Genomic DNA, 16,584 nt, shown 5'->3' with positions numbered 1-16,584 from the left:
TCACCCCTGGCTCCCACAGCAGCCCCAGCCCCAGCCCCAGCCAAGGACAGACAGGAGAAGGGGCTGCCCCACAGGGCAAACAGGTTTATTGCAGCTGCAGCCGGTGATCAGCGGTTAGACTTGGCCACGCGCTCCAGCTCATCCTTCTTCTTGATGGCGTAGGAGTTGGAGGAGCCCTGCAGGAAGAGACGCTTAGCTTAATGCGGACCCCCTTCCCCTTGAGACCCCCGTCTCCCTGCAGCGTCCTCACCCACCTTGGCTGCGTTGATGAGTTCATCTGCCAGGCACTCGGCAATGGTCTTGATGTTCCGGAAGGCGGCCTCCCGGGCACCGGTGCACAGCAGCCAAATGGCCTAGAGGCAGGGGGTCGGCTGAGCAGGTGCCCCCACCCCAGGAGGGCCCACAGTTCTCCGGTACCAGGCCCCTAACACACCCTGGCTACCACGCTGCCACCCGCAGGCCTACCAAGCACAGCAGTGGGAGCCCACAGTGCTGCCCAGAGCGGGCCGCTAGGGCTGGGAGCAGACTGAAGGCCACGGAAAAGGGCGTCCAAGGCAGAGGCCTGGGCCCCTGATGGCAGCAGACTTAAACCAGCTGAGATGGGGAGAGCAATGTGTGCTCCTGGCCCAGAAGCCTTGACTGCAAACAAACAACCATAAAGGGTGTGCTGGGAACAGCTCCACAAATTGGACTGGTGATGCAACGTGAACGACAGGTTGCTGTTAAATTCCTTGCAGGTGACAGTGGGGACAGACCAGACTGTCTGGGAGACACCCACTGAAGTGTTAACAGAAAAATGGTCAGAACACCTGCAACGGGTTCTCACATGGTCCAAGAAAATAAAACAACGTGAAAACATACACCCTGGAAACGGGCCCTTCAGCGAAATGATGCCCAGAAGAGGGCCAGAGCAAGGATGTGCTCTGGGGGTGGGAACCCTGGAAGGCTTCCTGGAGGAAATGACACTCGGGTAAAACATGCAGACAGAGGTGAACACCCCTGGTTGCTAGCCTCTGCCCAGGCAGCATTCTGCCCCAGCCTGGTGGCTGTTCCTGGGTGGCCACGCGTGCCCAAAGGCCCCAAGCCCACCTGATTCACACGGCGCAGTGGGGACACATCCACAGCCTGCCGCCTCACTGTTCCAGCTCGCCCAATGCGGGTGGAGTCCTCCCGGGGGCCGCTGTTGATGATGGCGTTCACCAGGACCTGCAGGGGGTTCTGGGGGGTGGGGGGGGACGCCCATGAGCCAGACACCCAGCCCGCGTCCCTCCCCGTCCCTGGAGGACCCTGGCATGAGTATGGTGGGGGTGCTGTTGGCTTCGGGTGCCTGAGGGCACTCCCCCCTGGCCCCGGGCCCTACCTCGCCAGTGAGCAGGTGGATGATCTCGAAGGCGTGCTTGACGATGCGCACGGTCATGAGCTTCTTGCCATTGTTGCGGCCGTGCATCATCATGGAGTTGGTGAGGCGTTCCACGATGGGGCACTGTGCCTTGCGGAAGCGCTTGGCCGCATAGCGGCCCGCGCTGTGGGGCAGGTACTTGGCGTACTTCTCCTTGACAGCAATGTAATCCTAAAGCAGCGGAAGAAGCTCACTCAAGAGCAGGATGGACATCCGAGGGTAACAGGGGGACCCAACACCCACTTACGGGAGCCCCCACCCACCTGTGGGGCTTTGGATGTGAGCCCCTGCCTGCCACAAAGAATAAAATCTAAGCAAGTGACCCTTGGAAGAAAAGCTACAACAACCTAGACAGAGCATTAAAGAGACATCACTTTGCCAACTAAGGTCTGCCTAGTTAAAGCTGTGGTTTTTCCAGTGGTCATGTATGGATGTGAGAGTTGGACCATAAAGAAAGCTGAGCGCTGAAGAACTGATGCTTTTGAACTGTGGTACTGGAGAAGACTCTTGAGAGTTCCTTGGACTGCAAGGAGATCCAACCAATCTATCCTAAAGGAAATCAACCCTGAATATTCATTGGAAGGACAGATGCTGAAGGTGAAACTCCAATACTTTGGCCACCTCATGTGAAGAGTTGACTCACTGGAAAAGACCCTGATGCTGGGAAAGACTGAAGGCGGGAGAAGGGGGCGACACAGGATGAGATGGGTGGATGGCATGGTCAATGGACATGAATCTGAACAAATTCCAGGAGACAGTGAAAAAGAGGGAAGCCTGGCGTGCTGCAGTCCACGGGTTTGCAAAGAGTCGGATGCGACTGAACTGACTGATATGAGTTAGCAACTGAACAACAAAGTGACTTTACCAGCTCACCAAAAAGAGGACTTTCCTAACAACGGGAGGAAGGATGTGGAGAGCTAAGGAGGTGATGGCCGACAACCCCAGTTTTCTTTTAAAAGTGTTCTTCACTCTTCACTGACCAAACATCTGCCCAGACATTGCCTAGTGTTCCCTAAAGGGCTGATGGGGGAACCATCCCAGAGAACCACTGTTTTAAAAGAATCATTCAACAAACTTGCCTATGAACACATACATGTCCCAAGACAATATCTAGTAAACACTAAATCGTTGGGGGAGGGGCTGAGTCAGAGGAACTCTTGTATCTGAAAAGGATTACTTCTGACCTATTTCCAGGATGAACCCTACATAAAAGTCACTCTACCACAAACAAACAAGAACATTTACAAACAATGAGTATCTACAAAACCAAGGATTGACAGGAAAGAATACAGGATTCTGACATAGGCATGACAGACTGGAGTCTCCTCTGGAGAGAACCATTTGCACAAACAGACGTGTACAGACGGGTGTACATGCAGGGACTCGCACTGTGCAAGAAAAACCTGTGAATACCAAACAGCCCAGCAAGCATTTGGTTATGTTGCTGAGCCCCATGGTAGAGTCCAGTACACCTTTGATAGTGAGAATTTTGATACCATGCTGACTTCTGCTTCCCCAGCCTCTTAAAGAACACCAGGGAAAAGTGAAAAATTGTTTTTACATTATTAAAGTTTTGTACCAAAAAAAGCAAGAAGGGAAAAAAAAACACAAAGAGGCAAACACACATGTGACAGACCATCATGTGACCCGCCAAGCCTAAAACACTTAGTATCTGGCCGTTTTAAGCTTGCAAACCTCCTCCAACAAACCTATGAAGGAAAACAGCTCTAGAAGACATTCAGAGTGAAAACCAGATTTGAATTCTCCGTCGGGCTCAGTGCCTAGTTACTGTGATTTACATGAAAAGTCAAAGTTGCTCAGTTGTGTCCAACTCTTTGCGACCCCATCAACTATACAGTCCATGGAATTCTCCAGGCCAGAATACTGGAGTGGGTAACCTATCCCTTCTCCAGCCGATCTTCCCAGTGCAGAAATCAAACCCGGGTTCCCCGCATTGCATAGAAGTAACAAATAGTAATGCTGGTTGGATGGCAACACAATGGACGTGAGTTTGAGGAAACTCCGAGAGATAGTGAAGAACAGGGAAGCCTGATGTGCTGCAGTTCATGGGGTCACAGTCAGACATAACTTAGCGCCTGAACAATACCAACGCAGTCACAAAACATAAATTTCTTTTTATAAAGGCCCCACAAATGTCCTAATGAGCCCAAGTGTAAAACAGTGTGGGGGCAACACTGCAGTGGAGAACTCCCATTTACCAATTTCAAAACTTATTACAAAGCTATAGTAATCAAGACTGTGATACTGGCACCAAAAAAAAGGGGGGGGGGTACAGAGACCAATGAAATAAGAGTTTAGAATCCAGAAATAAACCCTTACATCTTTGCTGAATTGATATTCAACAATGGTGCCAAGACTATTCAATGGGATAAATAGTCCCTTCAACAAATGGTGCCGGGATACATACATGTACCATATAAATGAGATTTAAATAACATTTTACGGCCTAAATTTGTTAAGATGCCCAAAACTCCAAAAGACAAAAATCACATGTGCTGAGACAATTGGATTTCCTCACACAAAATAATAATTTGGGGCTCGTACACTTCAAATACCTGTGCACATGGAGGGACGTGAGCACCTGAGGGTTTTGGTAAACTTGGGGCTCCTGGAACCAACATCCCCTCAGACACTGAGGGACAACTGGAAAGTGTTTAGATTTTCAGGTATTTGAATCTTTGTAATTTGACTCTTCTCTCCAGGGCACAACTTCTGGACTTGATGAATACTGCCTATTTTTATTAATTCTAAAACACATAATTCAAATGTTATAGCCTGAATGAAATAGTATTGCCTTTGCTATTTTCAATACTTCAGTAAATAAGAAACACATTTAAAAAACAAAATGTATAAAAATAAAAAATAAATTTTCTGTATATTTCACTACAACACAAAAAACTAAACCACCTGTGCGATGTGATAATTACTGTGGAAGGAACCATCTCCTGAGAAAAACTGTAGCAACCTCTAACAGGATACAAAGAAAAACAGATATGGTGGGTGTGGTGGTCCAGAAATCCCTCCTTTACCTGTGCCGCCTTCAACTCTACTTGGCAGGAAGGCTACAAGTTTCAAGTGACCCCGCCCCCAGCTAGGGAGCACAATCGTTACACCCTCCTTACCTGCAGGGAAATGTCATTGATCTGCACGTCGTCGGTGCTCCACTTCCCAAAGAGCTTGATGTCGGGGGTCTCTGCTACTGCAGGTGCAGCTGTTTCCCACTCCGTCATCCTAGGGATAAAAATCGTCAAAGCCCAGGCATATGTATCACTAACTCTGAGGCCAGTTTAGAGCACAATCTGAGAACTGGGAAATTACTAGCAACCAAAGAACGCTGGGAATATCTGGGTCCACCGTGTTGAATGTTAGAAAAACCACTCTGTCAGCAAGCAACACCTGTCTCTCACCCAGGAACCCTGAGGCCCAGAGCTGACAGGCACCCCAACGGTTGCAGGCCGGCCCAGGGATGGGCAAATGCCCTGAGTCCAAATGCCCTGACGCTGCATCCGCTAGAATTCAAACCCCAACCATGTTCTTCCAGAGTTCTGCGAACCTACAGATCTACAACTCACCTTGGACTCAGCTCCCTCATCAGTATAGCGTAAGAGTTCTGTGTTTTACCAATACAAAAGTTGAAGTTGGTGTCCGACCCCGAAGAGATCATTAGGGGCTGTTATTTAGGCGGAAGCATCTATTTAAGGAATTATCTTACGTAAATAAAATACAACTGCAGAGACCAAGGCAACCGCGAGCAATTTCCCCAGTACGCCGCGAGGCAAGGCTACAGCGGCGGCGGAGCTGAAGCGAGACAGCAAGAGAAACTTTCCTCGCGCCTCTGTCAGGTCAACCGCACGAGGAAAGGCCCCGGGCGCGGGGCGCACCCACAGCTTCCGGGAGACCCAGGATCGCCCCTCGGACCCCCTACTCCGCGGCAACCTCACCTGAAGGCACAGCCTAGGCGTCTCGATCGTTCGGCGTAGACCACGCGCCGACCAGGCACAGACAGGAAGAGGCCGCGCACCGCGGGCAGAGGCCTTTAAGGGAGGCGAGAACTTCCGGGTCAGCGAAGGTGGCGCGTGCGCATACAGATACGGCCTAGTAACGGGCCAATCCGGAACGAGCATGTAAACGCGCCTCGGGGCCAGACGGAACACGTATATATTCGGCGCATGCGTCCTCGCAGAAGTGGGCCCAAAAGCCAGTCTGGCGGAAGTCCAACTTCCAGCACTTGAAAGCTCGTTGGGGAGGCACTTGCACAGGCGCAAAGGTCTCTTTGAGGCCAACGCCGCCATGTCTAATGAGGTCAGAAGTCTGGCGCGCAGTGATCGCTACACCGACACGGACGCGTCGCAGGCCGGGTCGGCTCAGTGGTGCCGGGACGTAGCGACTGCGCTCCGCTGTGGTCCCGGCCCCGCGCGTGTGGCCGGGCTCCACTCGAGGGTCCGCCTCCCCCACGCTGGCGCGCCCGGGGCTGCTTGGGGCCTGAGCCTCCGAGAGGGGACCCGTCGCTTCATGCCGTGCAGGGGTCCCCTTCCCACTGTCTCTCCTTGGTGCCCGCGTTTCCTGCCCCATTTCCACTTGCGGGAGGGGGTCGGGGCGGGGTCCTGGGGGACAGCTCCCTCCCTCTCTGATTCAGCTAGGGCCTGTGCTGCTGAGGTCTCTGGTCGAGTGCAGGGGCCGCACCATGGTGGGTGCCCTGTCCACTCTGCAGCCGCACTCAGTGACCCCGGCGATTGGCGTGGAGAGCACGTAGCAAGAGTCACACCCCCAGCCTAGACCCTGGAGCCGAGCTGGGACGTGGACGCCTCCTCGGCGGGCTTCGCAGGCGCAGCGACCACTAGCTGCACACCCGTGCTGGCTGCAGATGGCAGGAAGCGGCATCTGGGGGAGCTGAGTCCCCTGAGCCTCCTCATCTCCAAGTGCCCATCTCAACCTCCGCGGCTGGGAGCTCCCCTTCTGAGACCCGAAGGGGCTCAGCCCTCTGACTCAGGCGGTCCTTCATTTGTCTCCAACACCCCCACTGGTCCACCGTCCCGGCATATGCATTGCGGGTGCTCAGCAGCTTCGGTGTTTGTTGACTGACTGACTATAAAGACTCGTTCCTATCCCATCTCAATTCCTAGAGCTTTCCAGAAACTCTGGAGTGTCTCAGTCACAGCTCCTGTCTTTGTCCAGGGGGGACACGGGCCTAGAAGCTGGTCTGGGCAGGGGATCAGACGTCAGGCTCTGCGGGGTGGAAGTCTGGGAGCTGCACCCGGAGGCCAAGCCCGCCCCCCACCACCACCCTGTGGCCTTCCCCTGGCCTCTGCCCTGCTCTGCGGAGCAGTAGCTGGGCTTTCCACCGTGGTCTGTGGGGGTGGGGACGGGCTGAGTAGGCTCTGTCTGTTTCTCCGGGACACAGCTGGGGAAGTGCTTCCCAGGCGAAAACAGGAAGCGAGGAGTAGGCACTGGGCACCCCCACTCAGCAGGATCCAGAGGGCTCCCCCAACCCTGCCTCTTTCTCCTCAAAAGCTGACAAGGGCCCACCCCCCGAACCTGCTTCCCCTGTCTGTGAAAATGAGAACTAAATCAAACAAGGTGAGTCTGGAGTCTGTGACCTGGCTGTCAGCGATCACTTGGTAATGGACATCTTTATAGACCTGACAAGAGTGACCCACCCAGCAGTGGAGAGCAGGTGGGAGGACCTGCGGTAAAGCCCTCTGTGTTGGGGGGCCGGGGGTCACCTTGCTTAGCTGAAGATCACACACTTTGCCAGGGCTCCCCATGTCCCCAGACACAGGCACAAAGTTCGGAGTCTGATCCTGTAAGCCTCGGGATGCTGGTACTGTGTTCTCCAGGCTGCAGGGGGCCAGGCTCTGCAAACCCCACCCCCGACGCCCGCCTCAATTCCTGGTGCAGCATGTTCACTCCGGGCTAAGGAGCTCCTGGCCGTCCTCTGTGCCCTAGTTTTCCAGCTGCTCCGTGAGGGTGGAATGTCAGGCTTGTTCTCTGTGTATCCCTAGCTGGAAGTACAGTGTCTGCTCACAGTAACTGCTGGATAAACAATGGATGGAAGGGTGGATGCGGTAGTTCTCTGGTGTCTTGCTTCTCCCACTGTGGGCTTCAGGCAGACACAGAGTCACTGAGCCTCCCTCCTTCATGAGACACCAATTTCAGACCCATAGTCCTTCTGTCCCCTGTTCAGAACCCCTCCTCACCTGGTTCTGTCCCTCTTCCTGGCCACCTCTTTAAAAAAAAAAAAAAAACATTTTTATTTTTATTTGGCTACACCAATTTAGTTGCAGCACGTAGGATCTAGTTCCTTGACCAGGGATCCAAACCTGGTCCCCTGCCTTGGGAGCACAGAGTCTTAGCCCCTGGACCACCAGGGAAGTCCTGGCCACCTCTTAATTGAGGTCAGCCTTGGGAAACCCCTTCCTAATCACGGGTAGGCATTAGGAAGCTAGGAATCAGACCATTTGCTCTTCAGAACAACTTGATTAGGTAGTCATGAGGCCCGGAGAGGTGCAGTAACTCACCCAGGGTCACACAGCAAAAGGGGGCCAAGCTGGAATTCTAAGCTGGTTGGCCCAGGACCTGACCTCTCCTACTTCAGCTGGCCTCTCCACTTCTCTGCATCATGTCTCCCCCAGTGCCAGGGAGCTCAGCATGTACAAAGTACCCAATAAATATGTGTCCAATGAACAAATGAGTCCAGTCAACTCTAGGCCTTTCCACTGGATCTGGCATGATTCAGAGAGGGGCTCTTTCTTCTCGCTAAGCTCCTCTCTTATTAAAGAAAAGGTTCATGAACAAGTAACCATGTAATTACCAAGGAAGGATGGTCTCTTTGATTTCAAACCTGCTCAAACGAACAAATGAATGTGAACAAACAAGCATATTTATTGTTCCTCTAACTCCTGCAGGACTGTTAGTCTCCCCCCCCCCCCCCCCCCCCCCACACACACACACAACACAGGCATCCATCTCCTTGGCAGAGAGCAAGTTGATCTTTCCCACAGCTCTGGCCACTGAGCATCAGTCTGGGCTCACAGGGATGGGTGGCTTGTCTGGGCCAGGATGCTTATTACAGGCCTAGAGCGCAAGGCAAGGGAGGTGCCTGGGCCAGCTCACCTGCTAGGTGGGCTAGTCAAAGCCCACTCCCCGTCCTCAATTCAGGGTGGCTCTTCGGAACGAGGGCCAGAGGGGGGAACGTGCAGGGCTGGGGTGGCGATGCCGGAGCAGCTGCAGACCTGTCTCCTCACTTGGCAGCACTTGGGGTGGAGAATAGAGGGGAGGAAGAACTTAGGACAGGGTATTTATTAATAGGGGCTCTCAGAGGCTTGGATTAAGGATAAGTCCAGAAACACATTTCGAACATCCAAATATCCAGAATTAGTGGGTACAGGATTTCAAATTTTGGAGGCCAGATGTATGAATTCAGAAGTCTCGCAGATACAGATACTAGCGGATGCGATCTGGCGATGCAAGGCACAAATTCGGAGAAAGGGGGACTGGGACTTGAGGAAGGGGAATCCAACGCCTTAACTGGGTGAGAAACGGATACGTGGATTTGGGAGGATGGGACCCAAAGGCAGGAACTGGGGTAGAACCTGGCATCCATACCTGTCAGAACTAGAGGCGGGAACTTAAGTTAGTCCGGAGCGGGGGTCTAAGAACACAGTTCAACGTTCGGGGGAACGCTCCGACCTCCCTCTGTCCTGCAAGTGGAACCGACTAACAGCCGGGAGCCTCACGGAAAGCCCCGCCCTTCCCTGGGCACGACCAATCACTAGGGTGGAGGTGACTGCCAGCTGGGTGACGCCATGTGTCTCCAAGGCGATGGCGAATCGCAGGGAGGCTCCAGCTTTATCCGGAGGCAGGAGAACCTATAGCCGCCTGCAGAGAGGGGCTGGGGCGCGGAAAGGGTGGCGGTCGCCACGGTAACCGGGAGGCCTGGCCAAGCCCAGAGAAGATCGCCGGCTCCTCTTCCGCCGGGTGCTCAGCGGGAGCGCCTGGATGCTGCCCTGGGGTGGGGTGGGGGCGCGCCTTTCCACCCCTCGGGGATGGGGCTGGGGTGAGAGATTGGGGCAGATCAGCCCCGGGTCGTGGGCCATGGCTGCATGGGTCCAGCCCAGGATGCGTGGCTTTCCTGTCTGGGCCTCAGTTTTCCCATCTGTGAAGTGGGAATGTAACTGGTGATGGAAGTAAAGTCCAATGCTGCAAAGAACAATATTGCATACGAACCTGGAATATTAGGTCCATGAATCAAGGCAATTTGGAAGTGGTCAAATGGGAGATGGCAAGAGTGAACATTGACATTTTAGGAATCAGTGAACTAAAATGGACTGGAATGGGTGACTTTAACATAGATGACCAACCATTATATCTACTATTGTGGGCAAGAATCCCTTAGAAGAAATGGAGTAGCCATCATAGTCAACAAGAGTCTGAAATGCAGTACTTGGGTACAATCTCAAAAAAGACAGAATGACCTCTGTTCATTTCTGAGGCAAACGATTCAATATCGCAGTAATCCAAGTCTGTGCCCCAACCAGTAATGCTGAAGAAGCTGAAGTTGAGCGGTTCTATGAAGACCTACAAAACTTTCTAAAACTAACACCCAAAAAAGATGTCCTTTTCGTGATAGGGGACTGGAATGCAAAAGTAGGAAGTCAAGAGATACGTGGAGTAACAGGAAAATTTGGCCTTGGAGTACAGAATGAAGCAGGGCAAAGGCTAACAGAGTTTTGCCAAGAGAATGCACTGACATCCTCTTCCAAAAACACAAGAGAAGGCTCTGCACATGGGCATCACTAGATGGTCAATTCTGAAATCAGACTGATTATATTTGCAGCCAAGGATGGAGAAGCTCTACACATTCAGTAAAAACAAGACTGGGAGCTGACTGTGGCTCAGATCATGAACTCCTTATTGCCAAATTCATACTTAAACTGAAGAAAGTAGGGAAAACCACTAGACCATTCAGGTATGACCTAAATCATATCCCTTACAATTATACAGTGGAAGTGACAAATAGATTCAAGGGATTAGATCTGATAGACAGAGTGCCTGACAAACTATGGATGGAGGTTCAAGACATTGTACAGGAGGCAGTGATCAAAACCATCCCCAAGAAAAAGAAATGGAAAAAGGCAAAATGGTTCTCTGAGGAGGACTTACAAGTAACTGAGAAAAGAGAAGCTAAAGGCAAAGGAAAAAAGCAAAGATATAACCGTTTGAATGCACAGTTCCAAAGAATAGCAAGGAGAGATAAGAACACCTTCCTCAGTGATCAATGCAAAGAAATAGAGGGAAACAACAGAATGTAAAAGACTAGATATCTCTTCAAGAAAATTAATGATACCCGGGGAACATTTCATGCAGATAGGCAAAATAAAGGACAGGAATGGTAATGGACCTAACAGAAGCAGAAAATATTAAAAGGAGGTAGCAAGAATACACAGAAGAACTATACAAAAAAGATCTTCATGGCCCAGATAATCACGATGGTGTGATCACTCACCTAGAGTCACACATCCTGAAATGGAAGTCAAGTGGGCCTTAGGAAGCATCACTACGAACAAAGCTAGTGGAGGTGATGGAATTCCAGTTGAGCTATTTCATATCCTAAAAGATGATACTGTGAAAGTGCTGCACTCAATATGCCAGCAAACTTGGAAAACTCAGCAGTGGCCACAGGACTAGAAAAGGTCAGTTTTCATTCCAACCCCAAAGAAAGGCAATGCCAAAGAATGTTCAAACTACTGCACAATTTCACGCATCTCATATGCTAGCAAAGTAATGGTCAAAACTCTCCAAGCGAGGCTTCAACAGTATGTGAACCATGAGCTTCCAGATGTTCAAGCTGGATTTAGAAAAGGCAGAGGAACCAGAAATCAAATTGCCAATATCTGTTGGATCATCGAAAAAGCAAGAGAGTTTCAGAAAAACATCTACTTCTGCTTTATTGACCATGCCAAAGTCTTTGACTGTGTAGATCTCAATACACTGTGGAAAATTCTTAAACAGATGGGAATACCAGACCACCTGACCTGCCTCTTGAGATGTATGCAGGTCAGGAAGCAACAGTTAGAACTGAACATGGAACAACAGACTGGTTCCAAATAGGGCAAGGAGTACATCAAGGCTGTATATGGTCACCCTGCTGATTTAACTTACATATGTGTGCTTCCTCTGTCACTTAGCTCACTGCAAAACAAATGGGGAATGAAGTTTTCCCCTTTTAACTTTTCTTAAAGGTGAAAATTCTCTTCAAAGATTTCTTTCATTTAGCAAAAATAGATTCTAATGTAGATCTTTCTTCACAGCAAAGTGGCATTAGGCAAACTTTTGAAGAGTAGGGGATACATATGTTGAGGTGATTTGTTACTCAATCGTAGATAACTGCCCAGGTGTTAGGACAAGGGGGCCACTGAAATGTAAAAGCAAAAACGGGATGCTTCCAATTTCCCAATACCTACTTATTGGAGAAGAGAGGGGAAAGGTAAGAGCACAGAGGTATAAAGAGATGGCCCACAGCCCCAGACCCACCCAGAGGCAGCTACAGGGAGCTGAGTGCCAGAAATACTTTCCCTGTGAGCTCTTTTTTGCATCTTTTGTTTCCACTGGGTAACTTCCGTGTGGCGTTTCAGGTCCCTCGGGTCTGCGCGGAGCTGAATGCGGAGGGAAAGGCTAGAGGTCCCTGCTCATTCCTGCGGCCTCATCACTCTCATCTGTTTCTGTCATCACACCTCCTCTGCCAACCAGCCTCCAGCCTCCCTCTTATATGGAGCATGGTGACCACATTTAGGGCCCGCCTGGATGATTCAGGACACTCTATCTCCTGATCGCTTATCAGATCTGCAAAGTCCTCTTTGCCAAATGAGGTGGCACACTCACTCACAGGCTCTGTGGATTAGGATGTGGCCCTAGTTGGGATCCATTATTCTGCTGACCACACGTACACGTTGTACTTTCCACCCTGGTCAGCAGCAGTTCCATCCTGGGGCTGGCACAGCCACCAAATGACAAGCACTGGGGGTGGCTTGTCAAATGGGCAGTCTGGGAGGATGTTCAGGGCAACTGGTGAAGAGGGTGGGTCTGAGGAAGGTGGAGGTCAGCATGAGGTGAGAGAGGACGGCGGGGGCCGGAGGGGGGGAAGCCTGGAGAGGCCAGGAGTTGCCTCCTGACCACTTACTTCAGTCCAGTGAACCGGCTGCCTTCAGCTCCTGCTTTTTTGTTTTGCTAATCCGAGCAACTTGTGGATCTTAGTTCCCCAACCAGGGATTGAACCCATGCCTGCTGCAAAGGAAATACGGAGTCCTAACCACTGGACTGCCAGGGAAGGCCCTGAAACTCCTTTCTTTATGTCTCTCCCCTTTTACCGCTTTCAAGACTCAAGGAAATCTGGCCAAGTCATCCAGGATCCCTCAGTCACTGAAGTTTGCTTTTCCCCTCTTGGGAAGGGCCAGCCTCTCCATTTCTCAGCTCTTCCAAGTCCTGCAACGAGGACTCCTGAGTTGGAGGCTGGCCCCAGGATGGACGCTCCAAGCCAGTGCCCTGAGCAGGCTGATGCCCCATGAGCTGTCCTGGGACCTCAGGTGAGGGCGAGGTGGAGCCTAGGCCCCCAGCAGACAGAGCTGAGAGAGCCCCTCCCGCGTGGGGGGGGGGGGCGTGGGGGTAGCAGGACAGCTGCCCCAGGCACAGGCTGCCAGGGCTGGGGCCCGGTATGAGCCTTGGTCCAGGAGCCTGACATTTCCAGGGACCTCCTGCGGGAGCCCCACTCCCTCTTCAGTGTCCTGAGTGACCAGGGGCCTTGCCCCTAAAATCCCCCTGTGGCCCACCAGGGCACTCAAGTACTTTGCGGGTGCTGCTCCCAGCATAAGCCCTAGGAGGCAGGGGGCGGGACAGGAGGTCATCTTAGGTAACCAGCTTCTGTAAAGCAGACCCTGCAGCTAACTCCAGCCAGACAAGTCCCTCACACAGGTGCTCATGTCCAGCCTCCACAACTGCCCAACAGCAACAGGGCCTTTGGGAGGCAGGCCTGAGGCAGCAGATAATTCACTCCAGGGAGTGGCCCTTTTCCCTGCACCCAGAGCAGGAGGTCCTTTTGCAAGAAGGAGAAGCTCCTTCAGCCGCAGTGCACCCACAGGCCTGAGAGGTCCCAATTCTGCAAGCCTGTTGAGCCCTGGGAGACCCAGCAGTGGAAGCCCCAGGGAGTACACAAGGGTCTTCAGCTAGTACTGGGGACTGCCCACACCGCGGAGGCACCCATGCACCTCCCCTCCTCTGCAGCCACCCTGGCAAGGCCTTCCTGTTCCCCCAGGGTAGGCACACGGGCAAGCGGCCTTCCGCGTGCCCGTCAGCCACCGCTCCAACCTCACTGAGCGTGGTGAACCCACCAACAGCTTCAAGCAAGCCCTGACACTGCCGCTGGGCAGGGAGACAGGCCTCACTAAAGCAGGGCATTCGATACCCAGACACCTGTAAGGATGGAAAAGGGGACACACAGTGGAGCGGACCGTCGGGACCGCTGAGTGCCACCTGGGGGCCGCATCGGCCGACATCATCACGTGTGTCCGTGTGGTTGTGGTGCAGGAGTCCCGGGAAGGGCGGGCACCGACGCGGGTGGCATAGTGGGCGGGGGGGGTGCCTGACCTGCACATCCCGCCCAGCAGAGCGAGCAGGCTCAGCGTCACCAGTGGGGCCCCGGGGGTCGCGGCTCTGGAACGCGGCTGGACATGCTAGAATCTGCCCCGGAGCTCTGACACCCAAATGCTCGAGCCCCGCTCTGAGATTCTGATTTCACCGCTGGCGAGCGACCCGCTCACCCGGACGTTTCAGAGCAGCCCAGGTGTTTCCCACGCCTTTCCCAGTTCGTATGTCCCAGAAGTCATAGGAGACAAGGACTATTAAGCATCGTCCTGGCCAATTACCAGCTTCTCCGGGGCCAGGTGCGCCGGAGTGCCGGGTCTCAGACGCCACCTCCTTGGCGACGACGCAGGCTCGCGGGCCCCCGTTACCACGGCAACCGGAGTCCTGGGGCGGACGGAGAGCCGGGCTCAGCGGGACTACAGTTCCCAGCAGCCTCCGGGAGCGGGGCGTCCCAGAAGGCTCAGTGGGTCAAGAATCGGCCTGCAGGGGCGGAGACTAAGGAGACGCGGGTTCGATCCCAGGGTCGGGAAGATCCCCTGGCGGGCATGGCTTACCGCTTCAGTGTTCTTGCCTGGCGGATCCCATGGACAGAGGAGAATGCGGGCTGCAGTCCATAGGTCCGCAAAGAGTCAGACACCACTGAAGGGACTGAGCGCGCACCCGCGGGGGCGGGGATCCGCCAGTCCTCGCAGCCGCGCCTCACTTCAGAGCCGCGGCCCGGAGCAGAAGTCTCCGCGCTGCGAGTTGGCGGGGACCCGGGGACCCCCGCCGGCCGCTCCCGCGACCCCAGCCTGAGAGCGGGGCGCCCACGGCCGCCACCCCGGCTCCCACCCCAGCGCCGCACGCGGGGTCCCGGCGGGGGCGGACCGGCGCACTTCCGGTCCGCGGGCTCCGGCCCGGGCGGGCGCCGCTGTCGCCCGTTCAGTTCCGGGCCGGCCTGTCTGTGTTTCTGGCTCGGGTTCCGGCGTCCCGGTGGTGGAGGCCGAGGCCCGGGCGGCGGCACCACCGGGAGGACGGGCGCGGGAGGGAGTTTGGCCGCACGCAGACTGCACTCCCGCCCTGCGGCGCGTCCTGCTCCCCCTCCCGCCGGGCGCAGGGACAGACGCTAGGGCCCTCCGGGGCCCTCCGTGGGGGTGCAGTTTGCCTAAGATAAGGGGTGGCGGAGCCGCCCCCGGCCTGCCCTTGTTGATTTCCAGGAAAGTCTTATCAGCCGCAGGGGTGTGTCCAGATGCTGAGGACGCTGAGCCTCGCTCGCCTCCTTCCCACGGAAGCTGGCATGCGGTTCTGCAGGCCGCGGCACGGGAGGCATTGGCCCCCCAGCCTCCCTGCGGGCCCGAAGGTCCTCGAGCCCTCATCTCATTCACCGGCAGCCAGTTAGGAAGGCCGGGCCAGCCCGCAGCATGGAGGTCATGGTCCCCCAGGGCAGACGGGAGGTTACTGTCAGACACCTGGAACAACTGCAGTTCCGGGTCAGGGACACGCTCCCGGCCGCCCTCGCTGAGCGCAGCTCCAGATCCTGGGTCCGCGCCTGGCAGGTGGTCGTACAGGAGAGGTGGCTCGATGGTGCAGGCTCGGAGCAGGGCAGGAGAGGCAGAGACACAGCCACGCTCCGCAGCTTCCATCTGCCGGGTCTGCTGCTGGGAGGCCGGTTTCTGGCCCAGCAGATGCGCAGAGGAGCCACCTGTCGGGGTAGGGTGTCTGGAGGCGCCCTCAGTCCTGCCTCCTGTGAGTACACGGCCCCTTCCTGCAAGACGGGGCTGCGGCTTCCAGGAACCACCCCGTCTCCCCTCTGTCGGGCACTGAGCAGTCATCTGAGGGCATCACTGGGGGTCAGGAAAGGCCGCCTCCCCATGCAACCCACCCATCCTGTCGAGGGTGCTGGGCCGGTCTCTGCACAACTTAAAACAACAGAACTTGATTCTCTCAGTTCTACAGGCCAGGCGTCTAAAATCAAGGTGTTGGCAGGGCCACGGCCTCTCGGCTCTCGTGTGGGGTTCCCTTCTCTGTGAGGGGCCAGCTTCACACTTGGGTTGCAGTTGTACAAACAGAAGGGGTGGCAGGTTCCCATGTCAGCACTCATGGCTCCCTTGTGCGTGGGGACCCCAGATCCTCGTCTGCTGGCCCCTGGGCTGGCCCCATTAGTGAGGGTCCTGGCAGCTGCCCCAGCAGCTCTGCAGTTGGTCCCCTGCAGAGTCAGCCTGGCTTCTTGGAGGCAGACCAAGGAAATCTGTCAAACCTGCAGAGGCAGAGACAAGCAAAGCTGGGGAGGTAGCAGCCCAGGCCTGCCCTGAGACCCCTGCCAGAGAGTAAGGCCCACCCCTGTGAGAGGCAGACACTGAATGAGGGGGGTGGTGGTGGGAGCCAGCGCCCCGGGTGCGGAGCCAGGGCTCCGGGGTCAGACAGACAGAGCCCCACGTCCTGCCAGAGTCAGGCCTCACGGAGTCACAGCTCCCTGTCTGTGGTGGCTGAAGTGCCCTGGGCTTGGTCTCCACAGGGCATTGCCCTGCGCCCCAGCACGCCGCCCATTA

General features: G+C 54.7%; 1 protein-coding gene across 1 annotated transcript; it reads right to left on the bottom strand.

Moving 5' to 3' along the window:
• Positions 1-57: 57 nt before the first annotated feature.
• RPS5 (ribosomal protein S5) lies at positions 58-5,487 on the bottom strand. Its single transcript, XM_065927008.1, has 6 exons — positions 5,362-5,487; positions 4,543-4,651; positions 1,361-1,570; positions 1,090-1,218; positions 255-353; positions 58-176 (listed from the first exon to the last, which is right to left on the bottom strand). The coding sequence occupies exons 2-6, from the start codon at positions 4,648-4,650 to the stop codon at positions 108-110; spliced, it is 615 nt and encodes a 204-aa protein (XP_065783080.1). The 5' UTR covers position 4,651; positions 5,362-5,487; the 3' UTR covers positions 58-107.
• Between the last annotated feature and the right edge of the window lie 11,097 nt (positions 5,488-16,584).

Source organism: Muntiacus reevesi, chromosome 2 (assembly GCF_963930625.1).
Source record: "Muntiacus reevesi chromosome 2, mMunRee1.1, whole genome shotgun sequence".
NCBI classification, from domain to species: Eukaryota; Metazoa; Chordata; class Mammalia; order Artiodactyla; family Cervidae; genus Muntiacus; species Muntiacus reevesi.
The sequence above is the reverse complement of the archived record's forward strand: the minus strand, read 5'-3'. Positions and strand labels throughout refer to the sequence as shown.